This window comes from Aulonocara sp. 'chitande type north' Nkhata Bay, linkage group LG22, assembly GCF_057382095.1.
Source record: "Aulonocara sp. 'chitande type north' Nkhata Bay isolate Kocher_YH1m ecotype deep benthic linkage group LG22, A_spYH_male_GT1.1, whole genome shotgun sequence".
Lineage (NCBI taxonomy): Eukaryota > Metazoa > Chordata > Actinopteri > Cichliformes > Cichlidae > Aulonocara > Aulonocara sp. 'chitande type north' Nkhata Bay.
Genome location: NC_141364.1, coordinates 24,601,291 through 24,623,097, shown reverse-complemented (window position 1 = coordinate 24,623,097; position 21,807 = coordinate 24,601,291). Strand labels below are relative to the sequence as shown.

The window sequence follows — 21,807 nt, the reverse complement described above, 5'->3', positions numbered from 1 at the left end:
TACACGAGAAAATGTTGTTCTACACAGCTGTCAGTGATTTAATAAGGATTAACATTATCAGTTAATTTCAGCTGCTGGCAAATGCTGTCAAAACGATTTAGGAGATGAATGCAAAAAATAGTTTAGTCCATTTTAAGTTCATTGCTCGGCTTCCCGGGACTCATTTTGGTGTTGTCAAATGTTTGCAAAAAACCTTTTCCTGTGTTCTTCAATGGTCAGAAATGCAGCGAAGCAAAGGAGGAAAACAATAAAAATGTGGAAGCGGAATAGGCAAACAGCAATAAAGCGCAAAGAGGTGAATAAAGCATTGGGGAATGACAGAATTATTTCACGCATAGATGGAAATCAGTAGCACGAGAATCACAGAAAGTTTTGTCCTCATTACAGAAAAGAATTCTCTGAAGTCAAATTGCTATAAAGTCTTTAGACGACTGCAGGACCAGGTATAATGTCCACTGCATGAAATTGTGAAGACAGTGAGCAAATTGCCACAGACAGTGTGTAACCCAGTGCTGTAAAGCTTTTTGAAGAGAAGAGAGAGTAAAGTCATTGTCTATGGCAGAGGGAGAGCTGGTGATAGACAGTGGAAACAGAGAGCTAATGAGTCATAGGCAGAAGGACCAGTGTGAAGGGGAGGGTTTGCTGTACTATCAAAGAATTGTGAGTATTATGGAAGTAAATGACCTCAAGAAGGAAATGATTCAGATATACCACTGTGTTCAGATTCATCAGCGTACATGTGAATCAGTGGTATCATATCGCAATGATAAAAACTTATGATAACAACTGAAGTATGTACTTATTGCTCACTTGTGAATTTATATAGTAATATTTTTTCCATCAGTATCTATACTATATACTGATCTGTACTATGTACAGAAGAAGACTGTACATAGTGCATTTTGTTTTGATAATCTCAGGTTATTTTAACTACTACTAATATAGTTTACACTGTATTAGTGTAAACTACACTGCATTTTTCATATAGTATGTTTTTCCTTATTTTGTATTAGCATTTACACATATAAATAATGTGCTTAACTGACATATTACAGTCAAACTAACTGCTCAGTTACACTAGAGTAGAAAATAAGACAGAAACCATGTTAGAGATATCAAGAAGTAGCCTGGTGAGTGCATGAAACTTTTCTAAATAGATGAAATAAGATCTCTCAGACAGACTGACAAAAAGTCTGTGTCGATGACCACAAGACATCTGCACTGCTCTTCACAACAAGGAACTCTACTCAGCTGATTGCCAACTGGTTGCATTCTGATCGGTTCCCAACCAACATCGCACACACAGCTTTCTTATTCGTATTACAAAGTGAAGTGTGAGCACTGCATGTAACGCTGCAAAAGATATGACAATCCACAGTAGTAAAACAAACAGAGAAAAGGTTGTAGTTAATTAAAGTATTGAATTTAGCTGCTACAGTATCAAGGATGAGATATGTGCACGATATCATCTTTCAAAAGCTAACAAATATTTGTTGAGATGGCTGTTTGGGTAATATGTTTGCACTGGATCTGCTTTTATGCACTGTGTATTTTTACCTTGTTCTTTTAGGTTTTTTTTGTGAGGTTTCCTGACATTTTTGTACTGCTCTTATTTCTGCATTTGTGACTCCTGTCTGTGAAATGTGTTACATAAATACATTTTTCTTGCTTTCACACTTGTGGCGTACGTGAGGAAAAACAGAAGCCATCTGTTTTTATTGTTGCCCTGTATGAGGTGCACCCTGATTCCAAAGAGACAACATACTAAGCAAGATTACTAAACTCTGCGGGCAGTGGCGACATGTCATGGATTCAAAATGTTTAATCACATTGTGATTATCTGCTTGTACTTTATAAGAGAACACAAGGGTCATCCTGGTGTCACAGCTTTCCGTTGCCATGTTAAATCCGACGGGTTGGATTTTAATCTGGTCAAGACATTTTTAAATGTTACTCCTTCCTCTCACTGAATTTCCTGATGCTCCAGCTGTTTAAATGTGAAACTAAAGTTTTTTTTATTTACTGCTTAATTTTTATTCTTCAAATGTAATTTGCAAATGCAATTTATGTTATTGTATGTCCGTGTCATTGTGTGTAAGATGCACTAAATAGTATTTGTTTGGCCAACATGTTTGAGGGAACTCTTCAGATAAAAATACAATATCAAGTGTTATGTTATAGTATTTATATTGTTTAGATATTTGTGGGGCCATATTTAGAATCTTTTTTAGTTATTGTTGAGTCAATATCTGCTATAGCGTGTCATGCTGCTGTAACCTACTATTACTGCTACAACAACATGTACTACAACAGTAATGAGAATTACAGGAAACTTTTCGAAAACACAGGAACAAAGCAGAAAAAAATAATAAAACAATTCAGCACAATGGCATTAAATTTGAGTTACTGAAAGCACGTGAAGCTAAATAAGGTAACATGCATGTGTATTCTATAACCTACTTGTGATTACATCTTTCATTCATAATTGGGCGGGTTAGGGGTTTTCTCTTTCTTTTTTAATGTGTTGTTTCATTATGGATTTTTTTCTGACTGATTAAAATGTTGTATTTATTTTTTAAACAACCAAAGAATAAGATCAACAGCAATAGTACCGTAAAGTTTTCTTTTAACAAAACTTTTTAAACTGCGCTGTTTATCTGAATATAATACTGCATGGTATATACTGCTAGGGATCTAGTCAGAACCAAGGTTGAATCCAGTGGTGAAAACAGGAAAACAAATGTGTAGAAGAGATTATCTTTTCTGATAGACATTACTTCTGTGGCTACCAGGGAGCCAGACAGCACATTTACCAGGCGGGGAGTAAATCCTCGCCTCTTACTATATAGCTCGAAAGCACTGACACAAATCTTCACATGACTCAAATCATCTCTGCTTCCTCAACGCTACATACCACCTACTGTGAAGGATTGAGTAGTACACATTTGTTGTGGTATACTGCAGCAAACATATCTGCCAGAATATAAGCCCATGCTTGTGTGTGTCTGCATGCAAATCCAGATTTGAACTAATTTTAAGCGTTCCTCTGTTCCACCGGCCGATGTAAAGACTGGTCTTATAACCAGAAGAACATGCTATAAGATTATGGGAAGCTTGTCGTGATGTTTACATGCAAGGCTGTACAGATTATGTTTTTGAATGTACATGAGACATTTATTGATTTGAAGGCTGTGTTTGGTGAAATGACTCAAAGAAAAACATAATTTACGCGTCTCTTCTGATGCACGCATCGCTTTTGTGGCAGGGTCAGTGCAGGACATAAAGGTTTGTGCCTTGCGGTTGCCTCCACTCACCAGTCAGCTGCAGATTACATTAGTGATGCACAATGACACTTGCTTCCTTTCTGATCTGATACCCAAAATAACCCAGTCTGGTATTGCCAACAAGAGTGCCAACACAGATCCTTGTAAAGCTTAAGCATTAGGAAACGATATAAAAAGTAGGCTGTAGCATTTCATTCCTCATCTTGGAGTATTCTGATGCTTTTGACACTTGCCTGCAAGCAAGAGATCATCATAGTTCTATTTTTCCAATCTCCTTTTAAAGTCACGAGGAACCTCTCTACTGCTTACACTGCATTTTTCAAAATACCACTGTGACCAGTTGCAGTTGGGTCTCTTTGATTTCATTATGGCTTTGCTCAGGTGGTAGACCAGGTCATATAACAATCAGAAGATCAGTAGATTGACCCTAACTCCTCCTTGGGCATGATAGTAAACCCTGAGTTGCCTTTGATGCAATCATTAGCTTGTGTGTCAATGGTAGAAAAAAGTGCTTAGGTACAGATAAAACCACGGTACTAATGTGTGTGTGATTGGGTCAATGAGCCAATTGAGGGCTCAAACAAGAGTTTGAGCCCTCAAAGTGGCCTAATCAAGAGTTCACTATCTACTATGGACCTCAAACTAGCATGAAGAACAAACCTCAGCTATTGTGTCAAATTGACGTAATTTTATGTTGAGCATCATCACTGGTAACAAAAGCTGTGTTTCTAGCTCCAACCCAGAAACCAAACAGTAGTCTGATTTTCAGGGCTGGAGTTGTGAAACCATTTCTTACACAGAGCACATGACTGTACTGAATGATGTATGTAGCCTCTCAAAATGCACTAGCTACTATTGAAGAAAGGTAGTACTGCACATGTTTAATCAAAAACACACACAGTATTGGCAATGAAATGCATATCACAGTATCACAGGGCTGAGCTGATTTCTCTCTCTGAACTGAAAAGTCACAGCTCTGTCTTTGTACAGCTTTTAACTGTGGTATTACTTTAATCTGCGTTTGATTTTATCATTCTGAAGAAAATGACATTCTGCAATTTTAGGAATTGAAGGCTCCTATTGTATAAACATGAGCATACAAACTAAACCCGAGATGGATTTAAATGACTTCCCAGCAGTCAGTGATAAACGTTGCCATAGCTACACACTCTCTTTTCTTTACCTGGATGCTGCCTGCCACTGCTTAAAACCCCCAAAAAAATCAGTGACAGAAAACTGTCTCAACCTTTCTTCTCCTCCTCAGACCCACCGCGTCGACTCACACATATAAACTGATGTAGTTTGTGTATGACGATCAGAAGGAAGTACTTTTTAAAAGACTTCTTATTGTATCATTTTTTTGATTATAATACATGTGCCTCAAGTTACTCAGCTCAAATAGACAAATACTTTAAATGTGAAGAATGAACAAAGAGCTCAAACTCCTAAATCATATAAAGACGTTCTTCATTTGGGTCATGGGTCTAAAGATGGACGATATCTTTTGATGCACACACTGTGAAGCCAATTATAGCAACTTTTTTTGATCTGTGATATACCGACAAAGAAATAAAATTGATTTGACCTAACATGACCGGACTTCCAGTTTCTGGGCACGGTTTACTTCCTGAGGATCCTCAGGAAGAACCGCCTCACCCTAAGATTTCTATGGCTTCTCCATAGAGAGCATACTCACATACTACATCTGTGTGCAGTTCACCAGCTGCACAGCGGCAGAGAAGCAAATGCTTCAGAGGCTCATCATCACTGCCCAGAAGCTGATCGGATACCCTCTCCCCTCCCTGGAATATCTTTACAATTCCCGCTGCCTCAGAAAAGCCCAGAGTGCTGCCCTCAAGCAGATGTTTCAGGACATTAAAAAGAAGGACAGACAGATTAAGAAATAGTTTTCATCCAAATCCTTAACTCTGCTAAATGCTGCTGGAACTGTGCATTCAAAAAAGAAAGAAAGAAAATCAATCATGCATGAATGCCTACAAAATGTGAAGCATCTCGTATGTATGAGATGAAAAACTTTCCCTTTTAGAATTTTGTATGGTTACTTTTAGAGACTTTAGAGTTCTTAAATATAATATATAGTAAGATTTTCTTTTTAGCTGCCATATTTTAAACCTATATGAGATATTTGCACTGATGCAGTTTCATTGAATTTCTTTGCCTAAAAGAAATGACAATAAAGATATTATTTTTACGCTTTATTGTACTCATTCTGCTACTGCTATATGTATCTCTACAATATTAGATGTCAGATTTCTTGCATGTGTTCACGTGCATTTTCCATTGTTATACCTCTCTGACCTGTCTTCCCCATGTGATGCTTGTGTAATGTATGTATTAGTGGTGCAACGGATCACGGTTGATCTGTAATCCGAACCGATCCCACTCCACGGTTCGGCACGTGATCCGAAGATTCGAAAAAGAAGGAAAAAAAAGTATGTGTATGGTGCGCGTGGTCAGTCTGTCAAGCGATAGTTATGGCCAGCGCTAGCGGTCCAAGTGGAGGAGCAGAGGAAATTGCGGCATTTAAGCAGCACTTTGCTGCCCAGTCCGACCGGGCTAAAGCGATTACAAAAGCTATTGGGTGTTTAGCTGCAGACGGGGGGCCGTATTTCCTTGTGCAAAACAAGGGGTTTAAACTATGATGAACGTGCTTGAGCCACGCTATGATATCCCATTGCGCGTCCACTTCAGTGACAAGATTGTACCGAGGCATGTATGAGCAGGAAAAGTTTAAAGTTATGGCTGAACTGTCCCAGGCATCTTATATTGCCCAACTACAAACGGGTGGACCTTCAGGTCAACGGAAAGCTACGTGACCGTGACCGCTCATTATATCACAGCGGAGTGGTAGATACAAAGCCCTGTACTGCCCTATATTGCACCTTAATTTGCGTGGAATGAGTCTTGAGTTGAATGTTTTTAATAGGCAAAAAATACTTAAAAAGTTAATAAGTAAATGTTAAAATTTTGTCTTTTTTTCTTTTCTGCAGATCCGAAAATTGATCCGATCCGTGACTTAAAACCGTGATCCGATCCAAACTGTGAGATTTTTGATCCGTTGCACCACTAGTATGGTTGGAAGGGTAAGATGGCGCTGGCAAGGCTGGCACCCTTAACCCAATTTTCCTCGGGATGAATAAAGTATTATCAATCAATCAATCCTGCCTGGGCAGGAAAGCCAATTCTAACACAACACAAAGCTGTGGCAGTGCACAAAATTGGATGTTGCTGCTAATGAGCAGATTTTAAATGTAGATGTTTCACATATATCTTCACCTCTGAAGCACAGAAGATCACACTGCCAAGGGGCCTAACAAAGTTTAGTGTAAATGTGACTTATGATCGAATGCTGCTTATTTGTTCCTAAGTTATGGTGTTAAATCAGAATCAGAATCAGAATACTTTATTGATCCCTGGGGGAAATTATTTTTTGTTACAGTGCTCCATTTTAAACAAAGGCTAGATCATTTATTTATTTATTTAACAGCCATTATTCACTTATGAATTCTTGAGTTAAAGCCAAAAACTTGACCTTTAACTAACAGAATCTAATTAGCTTAGCCTTGAGTCCGAGTGAACATTCGTGCCAAATTCCAAGAAATTCCTCAAGGTGTTCTTCCAACTAGGACAGTCATCCAGGCATAAAAGATAAAGTAGCCATATCAAGGCCAGACTTTGAATATTACAAAATATTTTTTATAGAAACGTACAAAGGCAGCTTACAACGTCATTATTCCTCCTCCAGCCGAGTGAAAATTGAAATAGGTCGTTATTAAAGACCGATGCGCAGTTCGTGCTCACTATTCATTATCCTTGTCGTGTCTGATGTTTTATGCCCTTTCCTAATTCCTCCCCGATTCTTGTGTAGGGAGAATGCTTTGTCAGTGACCTCTACTATCCAAAGCTGCTTCTCTCTGCCCTTAAGCTAATTTATAAGCTTCTTTCTCGGGATTATCTTCCTTCCTGGTGTGCAAGCTACTGAGCACACAGGAAAGCTAGCCATACAGATTTTAGCTACAGCCATAAATGGTCTGCCATTCTGCCTGCCTCCACTCTGCGTTACCACAAATATGCCACATACAGTGGTGTGAAAAAGTGTTTACCCCCCTCCTGATTTGTTAGTGTTTTGCATATTTGTCACAATTACATGTTTCAGATCATCAAACAAATAGAGTAAATACAAAACTCAGTTTTTAAATGATGATTTAATCATTTAAAAACTGAGTTATACAAACCTACCTGTCCCTGTGTGAAAAAGTAATTGTCCCTCTTGTTAAATCATGAAGTAACTCAGAGTTCAGTTTTTACTAAAGACACTCACTGTCAAAACAAGAAATCATTTAACCTTTCTGACAGAGTGAAAGAGTCTAAAAGATCTCAAAAAGCAACACATTATGCCACAATCTAAAGAAACACCAGAGAAATCAAGTCAGAGGCATCTATCAGTCTGGACAAAAATGATCTGCATGGTGGAGTTCAAGGAGAAGACCACTGCTAACCAGAAAGAACACAAAGGCTTGTCTCACATTTGCCAAAAAAGACATCTTTATGACCCCCAAGACCTTTGGGCATTTTGTGGACTCACAAGAGAAAGTTTAACCTTTTGGAAGATGTATGTACCATTAAATCTGGCACAGCATTTCAGAAATGAACCATCATACCAACAGTAAAACATGGTGGTGGTAGTATGGTTTCTGTGGCTGTTTTGCTGCCTTAGGACCTGGAAGACTTGCACCATGAATTCTGCTGTCTACCAAAACTTGCTAAAGGAGAATGTCCAGCCATGAATGTCAGTTCATGAGCTCAAGTTGAAGCACATTTGGGTTCTGCAGGAGGACAGTGATCCAAAAAACACCAGCACGTAGACCTCTGAAAGGCTTAAGAAAAATAAAATGAAGACTTTGGAGTGGCCAAATCAAAGTTCTGACCTGAATCCGATTGAGATGCTGTGGCATGACCTTAAAAAGGCAGCTGCCCAAACACCCTCCAATGTGGCTGAATTACAGCAATTCTGCAAAGAGGAGTGGACCAAAATTCCTCCACAGTGCTAAAAAAAACTCAATGCCAGTTACTTCAAATGCTCGATTCCAGTTGTTGTTGCTAAGTGTGGCCCAACCAGTTATTAGGTTTACGGGGCAATCACTTTTTCACACAGAGCACTGTAGGTTTGGATTTTCCCCCCATTTAATAATAAAAACAATAAAAACACCTTCATTTAGAAACTACATTTGTTTGTGTTATCTCTGTCTAATATTTTATTTTTTTGATGCCCTTAAACATTTAAGTATGACAAACATACAAAAAAATTGTAAATCAAGAAGGGGGCACACATTTCTTCCCACCACTGCATGTATGAAGAATGTGGTTCCTTGAAAAAGACCTGAGGAAGATTCTAAGCATTGTGCTAACTCTTAGTCTCATAATAGACTAACACAGTGTCCTCTCAGCCTACTTCCAGCGACATAACAGTAAAGAGGATAATGTGGAAGTTAGTAAGATAGACATAAGGCAAATACTGCACTTGGCTGAAGGTCAGAACCTTGTAAGAGCATGTTCGCAGTGCATAATTGGCAGAAAAACTTAACACAACATCCATAACAAGGCTCAAAAATAATAAGGTATTAAGCTGATGGAGATGTTACTTACCTACCAATCCTCACGCTCTACGGGTCCAGCAGCCAAGGCAAAGTATTCCAGCACACAGTCCAAGTCAAGCCTTCTAATCGCTATCAATACCAACAACATCTTCCTCTAAAACATTCCCAAGACAAACAGCCCCAGTGCTAAAGCTCCATTTCACTTGTCACATGATGAAGAAATCAACAACATCAACCAATCAGTAATACACGAAGGAAGAAAAAATACTGAATGTAGAATAAACAAGTTCTTCCTTATATAACTTCTTCACCCAAATAAGAAAGCAGAATCTTCCTTACCTATGAGCTACCCACAAGTATCCATGATGTTCAGCAGCAAAAACAAACCATAGCTACAGCTGTACACACAACTACTTAGACTTGAACTTAACCCCCCTCCTAAAAAAATCTACTTACAGGCATCAAAAAGTAACCTAAAACCAACTGTCCTTAACTAGTCACCCCAGCTTTTTGCACTGAGAATTGAAAATCCCACATTAACACGCTCCCTGGGGACAGTTGTGATAGTTGGAGAAACTAACTGAGAGCCTGTCCATGCCTTTAACAGTCAATGGAGACAGAGCGCGCATAAGCCTGGCCGACTCCCTCTTCCCGTGCTGACTCGCTATTTGACACAGTCTTGATCCCTTTTGCTCTGTCAGATGGAAAAGTGGAGCAAGCCGTATCAGCCATCCACCCCTCCTCCTGGTGGCTCTGCTGCTTCTGTGTGTGTGTGTGTGTGTGTGTGTTTGCATTTCTGTTTAATCTTAGTCTGCAACAATAGTGGAAAAAAAACCCACGATGCAAAAGTAAAAATGTTGCAAGTCTTTTGTTGGAGAGCTAGATTTAAAAAGAAAAAAACAGATAAGTAACTTATTGTTAGCTATGACTCCTGAGAAATCTAAAAACGACTTTAATAAAAACTGAAACAAAACACAATGAAGTGGGTGTATAATGTACTTATCATTTCCACTGTATTATCTGATGCACACTGTATAATAGCATATTTTTGCCTTTCGCAAACAAATCGCTCAATATATTTATATTTAATTTACCATCTCTGAGATAACAGTATTTAACCTAACCTACTACAAGGAGGGTGTACTACGTATCCCAAAATGCACTAAGCTAAAGCTAGGCTGCACTAGAGAAAGAGTTTCTGGCCAAAATGAAATAAACAGCATGTGTGCTTAAGCTGCAATGCTGTAACTCATACATCTCTTTAAATAACTTGAGAGAAAAACACTGTCCATGTAGGATATGTAAATAAAGGGTCATGTAGGCAGTATTTAGGATTTTTTCAAGGAATAATACAAAAAAGAGTTTGAAATCTCTTTACTGTGAGTTTGTGAGTAAAAAGGACAATGCACAACTCAGTGTGATACATACTTAGACTTTCAAGCAAGCGTTATATCCAAGAAGGACAGACAATACTCTGCATATTTTTAAATCAATTCCTTCATTTACTCCGCTCTTTGATTCACAAGCGACTAATAGGGGCCACATGACAGAGCCCAAAGCTTCCCAATATGAGAATTAAAAGTGTCATCCACTTGGCTCATTGCTACTTGCCTCTATGCTTTTCTGTAAAGTAAATGCGATTACACTTTGGCCACATTTGTGCCCCGCTGGTTTTTTTGGCAGTGTGCAGAATATGTCTTTGACTTTTTAAGTCATTTAAGGTTGGAACCTGCCAATGCCAAAGCCGATAGTGGCGCCAGATCAGTCTGAGCCCAAAGCAAGCCCCAATCTACCGTGTCAGATTGTTGATGTTAGAGCTACTTGCACTGCACATCGGGTTTTATTACTCTATGGCTGCGATGGGTGGCAGAGGGGTAGAGTGGGTTGCTTGGGTCTTTAACCACTGTTCCCCGATCAAGCTGAAGACCGTGGGGATTAGCGAAAGGATTAAATGACCTTCAGCCTTTCATAAGCTTACTGCCATCCATCCATCTAAAGTGTATATTACATTTATCTCCCACTGCTGGGTTTCATTCTTATGCATGTTTTGAAATCTCTGTGAGCCAAACTATTTCTGCTTTGTCACTTCCATGGCAGGAGATTGCTTCTATTGGAATAGTAACACATGAGTGATAAAGAAAAAACTAAATGTCTTAGTGATGTAATGCAGCGGTCCCAACCCCCGGGCCTCGGACCGGTACCGGTCTGTGAGTCGTTTGGTACCGGGCCGCGAGAGTTGAGGCTCAGGTGTGAAATGTATAGTTTTCAGGGTTTTTATCGGTTTTCAGCGTTATTTTGTTATCGTTTTTATCGTTTACTCGGCTTTTCTTGGTCTTTTCACGTGTGTTATGAATAAATTTTCTTTTTTTCGGTACCGGTAATAGTTTAATTTTGTTGTATTTATCCACGACACCTTAAAGGCCGGTCCGTGAAAATATTGTCGGTCATAAACCGGTCCGTGGTGCAAAAAAGGTTTGGGACCGCCGATGTAATGTATATCTTACGGATGCTGGCACATCTTTCAAATATCTAACAAAATCACAGCAACCCATAAAGTGACTTTACAGCAGAGTGAGTGTGCGGAAGTCGCTGTGTTAGTACTTCAGTGGGATATCTGACTGACCCCCCCCCCCTTAGTGAGGGTCAAATCCCAGAGAAGCTAGCAGCAAGGTCAGGAACCACAGCAAAGACCAGCTGAACACCTGCTATCGTATCCCAGCAGAAGAGAGAAACAGGGCAGAAAATAAGCAAGAGGAGGTTGGATGACCAAGACTGACTTAGTTATTATTTCTATTTTTATCTCAGGGCCTTGTGTACAATACCACCATACATGTTCACGCAATGCGTTCTCTCGTAATAGCTGCTGTTTGCTTGCCTGAGCTTCTAGTTTTGAAGCGTGTAAAACTTTTATGAGGATTAAATGTAGCAGCTTCCATTCAAGGCAGCGAGGAAAATGAAAACAGGTTGAGACTTGTTTGAGGGGACCGGCACACGGGGGAAGACTGGGAGGGATGGCGAGCTCAACGATTTGGGTGGGCAGATGGTACCGACATATGGGCCTGTTAGGGGCTAAATAAATAAATAAACACTCGCACATAAATACTGAGATGAACTGTGAGTGCCACACACTGTCGGCCAACTTAGCCAGCTGAGAGAGAGAGCGAGAGCGCAAATGGGAGAGAGCTTCCGCTGAAATGGCTGGCAGATTTCTAAATAGAACACCACTGCAGAAAAAACATGCGCGCACACACAGTTGTGATGGGGATGACAATAGGCTTTGCAGATTTGAGCCTCAGTGTGATGCCTAATCTCCAAGTAAGTGTACATCATCTCTTCACATGTTGCCTCCTGTGAGATTCCTGACACCCCTCCCCCACCCATCACCTTCACTCAATACCAGGTTGAGATGCAAATGAGGAGACTTCACTCAGGCAAGTCTGCTGGACCAGACGGAGTGAGTCCCCTTGTCCTCAAGGCCTGTGCCCCCCAGCTGTGTGGAGTCTTTCATAAACTGTTTATGCTGAGTCTGAGTCTGCAGAGGGTCCCGGTGATGTGGAAGACATCATGCCTCGTCCCTGTACCAAAGACGCCTCGTCCCAGTGGCCCCCAGGATTACAGGCCCGTGGCACTGACCTCCCACATCATGAAGACCCTGGAAAGGCTCATCCTGGACCAGCTGCGACCCATAGTAAGACCACATCTGGATCCCCTTCAGTTCGCTTATCAGCCTCGTCTCGGAACAGAGGACGCCATCATCTACCTGCTCAATCGTGTCTACACCCATCTGGACCAGCCGGCGAGCACTGTGAGGGTCATGTTTTTTGACTTTTCCAGTGCTTTCAACACCATCAGGCCGACCCTCCTGGGTGATAAGTTAGCAGCGATGCAGGTGGATGCTTCTCTGGTGTCCTGGATTGTTGATTACCTGACAGGAAGACCACAATATGTACGTCTCCCACAGTGTGTGTCTGACAAGGTGATTAGCAACACAGGGGCACCACAGGGGACTGTCCTCTCCCCCTTCCTCTTCACCCTCTACACCACAGACTTCAGCCACTGCACAGAGACCTGCCATCTTCAGAAGTTTTCTGATGACTCTGCGGTGGTTGGATGCATCAGCAGGGATGATGAGACAGAGTACCGGGCTGTGGTCGACTCCTTTGTCACGTGGTGTGAGCAGAATCATCTGCAGCTCAACGTGGCAAAGACCAAGGAACTGATCGTGGACTTCAGGAAGACCAGGAAACACTTGACCCCTGTTTCAATCCAGGGGGTCAGTGTTGACATTGTGGAGGACTATAAATACCTTGGAGTACACATTGACAATAAACTGGACTGGGCTAAAAACACCACAGCACTTTACAGGAAGGGCCAGAGTCGTCTCTATTTTTTGAGGCGACTGAGGTCCTTCAACATCTGCCAGAAAATGCTGAGGATTTTCTATGAGTCTGTTGTAGCCAGTGCGATCCTCTATGCTGTTGCATGCTGGGGGAGCAGGCTGAGGGTCGCAGATGCCAACAGACTTAATAAACTGATCCGTAAGGCCAGCAATGTTGTGGGGATGGAGCTGGACTCCCTCAAGGTGGTGTCGGAGAGGCGGATGCTGTCCAAGATAAAGACAATGTTGGATAAAACCTCCCACCCACTCCATGACATGTTGGTCAGTCACAGGAGCTCGTTCAGTGAGAGACTGAGATTACCGAAAAGCACCACTGAACGACACAGGAAATCATTCCTGCCTGTGGCCATCTCCCTGTACAACGCATCCACTTAACACACTGTTTGCTGCTACAGCTACACATGTTTCTTTTCCAACTATTTATTTATGAGTGACTTATGTATGTATGTATGTATATATATGTATATATTGTACTATTCTTAGTTAGCGTATTGTCTGTCTTGTCTTAATGTTGGTTTAAAATGGAGCACTGTAACAAAAAATAATTTCCCCCAGGGATCAATAAAGTATTCTGATTCTGATTCTGATCATCAATGTGGGTATTTTAACAAAAGAGGGGGGTAAAAGATACAGAGAGAACATAATCTGTGTTTCAAATGTGGATGCATTTGGGTGCACTAAATATAGTCTCCATATACAGGTCATGGAGTGGCAAAGCTTTTTCTTCCATCTCCCCTTTCTGCCTCTGTCTGGTTCAGCTGCTGTCATGTCTGCCTTGCTTCCACGCTACTATCTATACCTTCTCCACATCTCGCCTGCCTCCTGCTCAACCCTCAAAAGCTTGTGGCTAGTTCCTGAGAGAGGCATTATCCTGCAAATTCTCCACCCATATCAACTGTACACTAATGCCAATCTTTTGTCAGGATCTGGCGTCCGGCATAGGGAAACAAATATAGTAAGACTGATACGGTACTGGTGTCTGTCTGCCTGCCTGCTTGCTCTCTGAGCAATTTACAGATGTTTGTGCACATAAATTGTACAGGTGATCATCAGATTAAAATTTAGAAATTCATTTTTGACTTCCTCTGGCTGAAATGTACCACCTGCCTTCATTACACTGCCTCACACATTTCCATAGACGCCTCTGTGCACCCAAAGATGATGTTATGAGCACTTGTTTATAGGCTGTTTATACTGAAAATTTCAAGTGTGTACATGGGTTTAATGTGTAAGCAACTATTTCAACAACAACCCGTCCTCGACAATTTTTGAGAGTAGCTGGCTGACATAAGCATTAAAAATGCTACCTTGGTTCGGTACTTGCGAGTGAAACATAATTTTTTTCGTTGATTATGTTTTCTCGGTACAGGATATCGAAAGCAGCCAAAAAGCATGCTAAATGTAACTAAACACTGTATCTGTGGCATGCCGATATAAATATGTCAAATCAACCGAGGTCCGGATGTTTGTCTGTACACATCTTTAGATTTCTACAAGCACATTAGTAAAGCCTAAAACCAAAAAAACAAAACAAAAGAGTGCATTCCTTCTGGTGCACGCACTTTTTTGATTGGTTGACATCACTGCCATCTCGCCACTTTATATTCTGCTTGGCTCTCTGCCCTCGTCATGTCTGCAAATTTAATTTGATTGCAGCTGTAATCTGCCAGCTAGTTGATTGACTTTGCCAAGCATTGTCCCTCTCCTGCCTTAATGGAGAAGGGGTAGTTTAAGTTACAACGTCTTATCCTGTCCCTGCAAACCTGCACTCCCATTGTGTGCTTTGGTCACCAGAGAGTACTCTTCTAGAACTGGGTAAACTAATGGGATCTCCAGGGAGAATTTGAGCTGACCTGAATTTTCTGTCATCCGTCTTGTTGTCACATTAGACAGGAAGTCTTCAGTGATGGCCCTCTGACAAATTCAATTCTTAAGTTATCGGTTGCTGTGAATCATCATATGTCAAATATGTTTCCAAAAATTATTTATATTCTCATACAGCCCAACTGGATTAGCAAATACATTTTGAAGAAAAGCGATATCATCATGATTGTATTTTTATTGACAATAAAAATGACATCACTGTCAGTCTGTACTCGGGTCACATTCACTCACTTGTGCTGGGGTTTTTCATGCCCAGAGTTTAATCTGTTGTCATGAGAAATCCCAGAAGTGTAATAATAATTCAACACTTAAACTTTATATGATGATGAAGGCCATGGGTCAAGGTTAAAAGCTACAAAAGGAAGAAGTATGTCATGTTTATACTGAAGCTGTTGGGTTAATGGCAGTTCAGGCAGGACCACTTTAGCAAAAAGATTATTGATATTTAAGTCTATACTAATTTATTATTTGGCAAAATGACTTTGTTGTGGCACCTTCTTGATCTTCCAAATACACTCATGAAAAGTCAAAGATGGCAAGAAGAGCAGCACAATCCCGAGCACTTAACACGGCAATGACAACAGAGACAACAGATATTACACTAAGTAAAGGCTTCCTCTCCTCACCCCCAACCGGCTGCATGGTTGCAGATGGCTGCCCCTCCCTGAGCTGATCTGCCGGAGGTTTCTTACTGTTAAAAGGGATTTTTTCCTTTCCACTGTCACCCCGGTGTCATAGGGGGATTGTTGTTGGTGTTTTCTCCCTGTTAATGTAGAGTCTTAACTTACGAGATAAAGTGCCATGAAGCAACTTTTATTGTGATCTGGTGCTACATAAATACAATTGAACTAAACCAAATTGTACGATACAACATGAGATTAGGATCGGGGGTGCAAGTGGGTTGTGAATCAGCTTGCAGACTGCAGTTGTGCAGAGGATGGTAGCTGGGCCATGAGCTTTTGTGAACTTGTATTTAGCTCCTCTGGTCTGTCAGAATTGCAGCTAATCTTACAGTCAAGCTAAAAGAAAGCATGGGTGGAGACTACAGCGTGACATATGATTGCAATCTCATTGCTTTTGAAAAAGCTGCTGTGAAGACAGGAACCAGGTTTGCGATCACTTGCAGTCGATTGCCATCTTCAAAATGACTTTGGTCAAGATGGTGGTGAAACAAAACAATAAAATAGATGGATAAGAAGATAGACCAGTTATATTCTACTCAATGAATTGGCATTTGCAATCTGTTGTCATTTGTATATACAGGAATTCACATGACCAATTTACATTCAGAATCAAACTAGAACCTACTTGAAATGTGAAATTATGAAATTCCTTCACAAATAGTGACTTTGTTGATGCACTCAACAATCTAAACTAAATTACTTGATTTTTTTAAATTTAGTGCTGGTCAAGGTTAACAAGAACTCCTACCAAAGCAGACTATTATGCCAAATTCCAGTCTAAAACATACACAGGTTAAGAATTTGGGATGTAAAATTTGTTAACACAAATATCAACAAGTGCAAAACTTTAAATATCTTAATTCGTTTGGTTTAAAGATTCCAAGGTCCAACATTGCTGAACTGGGAGAGAATGAATGTGGCAACATTGGTACTGGAATTTTCTTCCATTAATGACATGTTTTCGATGCTTTGGGGACTGTCGACAGCGTGCACACTTTTAATGCTTTTAATACATGCTTCAGTGTGTGACCAATTTAGAGTTACCACACTTAATGGCTACCTTTAATTTTCTGCACATCATTAGGGGTCTCCTTTGAGGCACAACAGATGATCATTAGCTTTTAGTTATTTGTTAAGCTACAATACAGCTCTAGCATTTTTAAATGAACTACAGCCAGATTCACAGCCAGAACAAAAAAAAATCAGTAAAAGAAAATTCACGGGCATTGCTCAAATGTGAAATTGATATCCAGGATCTAACAACATCTCCCATCTTTCATACAGTTGATTACCCACACTCACTACATTAAAGGCACTGGTACTTATATAGCACCTTTCTACTTAATTTGGGTACTCAAAGCGCTTGCTTTCTTTCATCCAATAACACTTACACATTCATAAAGTGTTTCTTTATCTACACCTGAGCACTTTTATCTAACATTCAAAACACACATCACACAAATAATGGGACAAATCAGGCAAATCCTTCATTCAACACAGTGCCTCTAAGAGCCCAGATTTGATTCACTGACCCTGGTAGGTTGGTAGACCGCTCACCTAACCACCTGGTTCTTCAACCAGCATTTGTTGCAAGTCAGTCATTGTGGTGTGTTGGCTGACTAACAAATACTGTTCGGGTCCACATGCTCCTAAACCCCCATTTTTAAAAATGAATACATTTACAGATTTACAATATGCCTTGTTTCTTCAGATTTCAACCATCCAATCCAATAAATGGCATCAAACAATAGTCAATAGCAGAATAAGCTGTTTGGCATTGGAAGAAAAGATTTGGTAAGTTTTTCACTGTGCAACCCACGTAATCGACTCTGTTGCTCAACCCCCTCACAAAACACGGCATCATTTAAGGGAAAATGAAGGCTTTCCAATGGTATAAGCTTTATTCTCAAGCAAGACTGTTACAAGAAAGAAATAATTGGCCAAAAACAAAATTCCTTAATTTTTGCGTTTATACTTAAAGTGTAACTAGGCCATGAACTGAAACCAAAGAATGGTTTTAACTTTGTTTCTTATAACTTTGGTATTGACAGACTATCCGATCAATATGTGGGTTAATGGTGAATGCAGGATGATCAATTGTCCTGGTTTATATTTTTTAGTTCACCAGCTGGCCCACAATACAGAGCAAAGAAAAAAAGAAAACCGTTTGTGATGTACTTAGATAGTATGTCTGTTAAGAAGTAAAGAAATGCAAATTAAACTGCCAACAAGGTAAACGCTACACAAGAGAACTGCAATAGAGAAAAAGCTGCACCCACAGAGGAGTTCTGAGTTAGCCTGCAGTTGAACTGTTAGCAGCAGTGAAATAACGCTGTTTGTTCCCACTGACTAATTTAATAAAGAGAAACTCTGAGAACTTCATTACAATGTTATCAGATCATTAATAAAATGAATCTGACTGGGCATGAACACACATGCGAGATAAACATTGACACACACACACACACACACGCACACACACACACACACACACACACACACACGCACGCACGCACACGCACACACACACACACACACACACACACACGCACGCACACACAATCATTTGGATTTTTTTTTTTTTTGACTGACAGACATGTATTTCTGCACTGTACACACAAACATTTACACGAGTGTCAGAGTCACTGTGAGTAACTTACGGGTTTCCATAGTCCCAGACAACGCACTGAGGATCTGATGTACCCTGCAAGATACAGGGTGAGGGGGAGGGGGGGAGAGGAGAAGATAAGCTGTTATTGCCAGTCAAGAGGATGAGTGAGAGAGAAGGCAGCAGAGAGAGAACACAGAATAGCTCATTGCCAGAGGAGAAAGAGTGATGCTGCATGGATGACGGTAAGAAGTAAACAGACAATGAAAGAGAAGGATTGAGATAGACGACAGGAGGGAGAGATGGAAAAAGAGTCATTGTCAGAGGACAACGCAGCAAACAGCTGCTTCTGCTGCTGCAGCCGAAGAGAAAAAAAGGTGCATGAGCTATAAATTGAGAGTTTTAGGGATGACAAAGGAAAAGCCATTTCATGGACAATAACTAGGGTCGTAAACATCCTGTGGGTGGGGTAAAAACATTAACATTCTTCACTTAAGTGCAACCACAGCAAAAAGTAGTCAGTTAAGTGTAAAAAGCTATGAAGTAAAATGTTATTAATTAAACATTTGGCCCTTTAAGAGTGTGCAAAGTTTCACTAATGTACCATTTTTTTCTTTTTAAAAAAGCAAAGTCAAAGTAACTGGATGCTGGTGATTTTCTCTCAGCTTACCCTTAATCCATTTAGTCATTGAAGCTAAAGTTCGCTCAGTGGCATGTGGTGGCAAAGAAAGACTTGTCATGACTCAATCAGAGAATCAATCATGGGATCAATATCTTTAACCAGCTCATAGCAACTTGTTCCACCAGAGATCTTCAGTGATCTCTGCATCGATCACTTTTTAAATGGAGCCTCTATGTCCTTTCAACCTGTGTGCTTGGTAACGAGTGGACTGTGACTTGGTTTTGTCTGAATCAAATGGTTATTTGAGACATTTTTGCTTCAATCAAGTGACTGAAAACACTTAAAATGGCGCGTTGGACCTGACAAAATCAGCAACTATTTAAGAACCAACTATTAGAAACATTTTCTTGGTTCTGTGGGGTAACAAAAAAGAGTTCAGCTTCAATTTTAGTATCCACAACTGAAATGCTGGTATTCCACTGGGCCAACGCAGAGGAAAATCTACCATTATGTTGGCCCTTCCTGAATCCTGCATTAGGCACTTTGCCTTTGAGCTCCCCCTTATGGCAAAGGGGATTATAGCAGTAAGCCGACAGCCAGAGTGCTGTGTAGATTATAAAAAGGATAATGTGATCTTAACTGAAGCCTCAGGAAAATCTGAAGAAATTACTTCTCAAGTTAAAATGCTTTCTGATAATTAACTATATTTGAAATTGACAAAAAAGAAGGGAAGTAAGACATACACATTGTAGCCTGAATTGTAAGGATTTATTCCTCTACAGGCAAGGTCATCCTTCCTTCTCTGAACAGTTCATTACTGATCTCCAATGAATCAGTGCATCCAGGGATCTCTGCATGACTGGACTTGAAAGGACAGGATGATGCAACATTTATATACTCGGGATCAGAGACTGGGTGACACGGATTGATGGATGACAGTGCTTTGTTCAGCCTCACACACAGACAGCCACCACCGACTATAGATGTCCCGTGGCGTGCATTAGCGTGCTGAGCTCTGTTAGCATTCAGCTATCAATCAACGAGTGTCCTATTGGACCATTCGCTACAGCGGGATTGACACCTGTGCACTCCTGCAGTGTCTGCCTCTTTTTTTAGTGCTCATACTTTGCATAATGACAGCGTCTGCTCAGCTGATGGTTATCAAAGGGAGAAACGTGCCTCTGCAATTCTAACAGTGGCATTTGTGGACAGTGATAGCTGGTACCTACCTTAAATACTCTGTCTTTTTTTCCTCTCTTTAAAGGAACAGCAGTTTCCTTTAACGCATTCAGCAATACATGCAATAATGAATACTGGCTGTGAATGGGCTAAGCTAATATGATGAAATGAGCTAATGTAACAAAACATGACTGCTCTGGTCTTAAAAGCCCTTCACTTTAAGATCATAGGTTTAGAGTATGAAATGGAGAAAACCAGGATGAGGCTTTTTGACTGATGAAAATGACCTAGATTACATTGAAATTACCAGGAAAGCTTATGGCTCAAGCTAACCAGAACTTTCTTTCATAATTTAAAAGGCTACATTAAGGATGGTTGAAGGAGGGGTTGTGGTGTAACACTTGGCATATGGTCTACAGCAGGGACACAGGACTTTCTGGCCTCCTGCTTTCTACCTACCATTAAAGACACACATACCCACGCACACACACATTAGGACACCGGGGAGATACACAGGGAGTCTGACTGGAGCAGATGTCCTCTCAGAGAAGACATGACCCAGCACAGAGACCCTAACATTCCCCTATGAGAGTGAAGCCTGAGGCAGCTGTTGCCAGGCCACTGCTGTAGCAGCTGGATGTTTCTACATTGGCCAAAGTCGACACAACTACAGAAGACACTGTATTCTGCCCTTTTAAAGAAAAAGCATTATTAATGCTGTATTAATATTATATGGAAAAACTGGAACAATTTTTTTCTTTGGTGGACATTTGAAGTTATTATTCTCAAGAGTTAACATCTAGATCACTGGCTGCTTGTTAGCCGACTCTGTCTAAATGTAACCTTTACAGGCGCTCCTACTCAGGAGTTGTTACCTTTACAGGGAGTGCAGAATTATTGGGCAAATGAGTATTTTGTCCACATCATCCTCTTCATGCATGTTGTCTTACTCCAAGCTGTATAGGCTCGAAAGCCTACTACCAATTAAGCACATAAGGTGATGTGCATCTCTGTAATGAGAAGGGGTGTGGTCTAATGACATCAACACCCTATATCAGGTGTGCATAATTATTAGGCAACGTCCTTTCCTTTGGCAAAATGGGTTGACAGGCTCAGAAAAGTCAAAAACAGTGAGATATCTTGCAGAGGGATGCAGCAGTCTCAAAACTGCAAAGCTTCTGAAGCGTGATCATCGAACAATCAAGCGTTTCATTCAAAATAGTCAACAGGGTCGCAAGAAGCGTGTGGAAAAACCAAGGCGCAAAATAACTGCTCATGAACTGAGAAAAGTCAAGCGTGCAGCTGCCAAGATGCCACTTGCCACCAGTTTGGCCATATTTCAGAGCTACAACATCACTGGAGTGCCCAAAAGCACAAGGTGTGCAATACTCAGAGACATGGCCAAGGTAAGAAAGGCTGAAAGACGACCACCACTGAACAAGACACACAAGCTGAAACGTCAAGACTGGGCCAAGAAATATCTCAAGACTGGTTTTTCTAAGGTTTTATGGACTGATGAAATGAGAGTGA

The 21,807-nt window shown here is 40.6% G+C and overlaps 1 protein-coding gene across 1 annotated transcript in view; it reads right to left on the bottom strand.

The window, feature by feature from the left end:
- adgrb2 (adhesion G protein-coupled receptor B2) overlaps positions 1–21,807 on the bottom strand; it is a 266,754-nt gene that overhangs the window by 72,626 nt on the left and 172,321 nt on the right. The window contains exon 16 of the mRNA XM_086279307.1: positions 18,529–18,572. Within this exon, the coding sequence (XP_086135433.1) occupies positions 18,529–18,572 (44 nt within the window). The remainder of the gene's footprint in view (positions 1–18,528; positions 18,573–21,807) is intronic.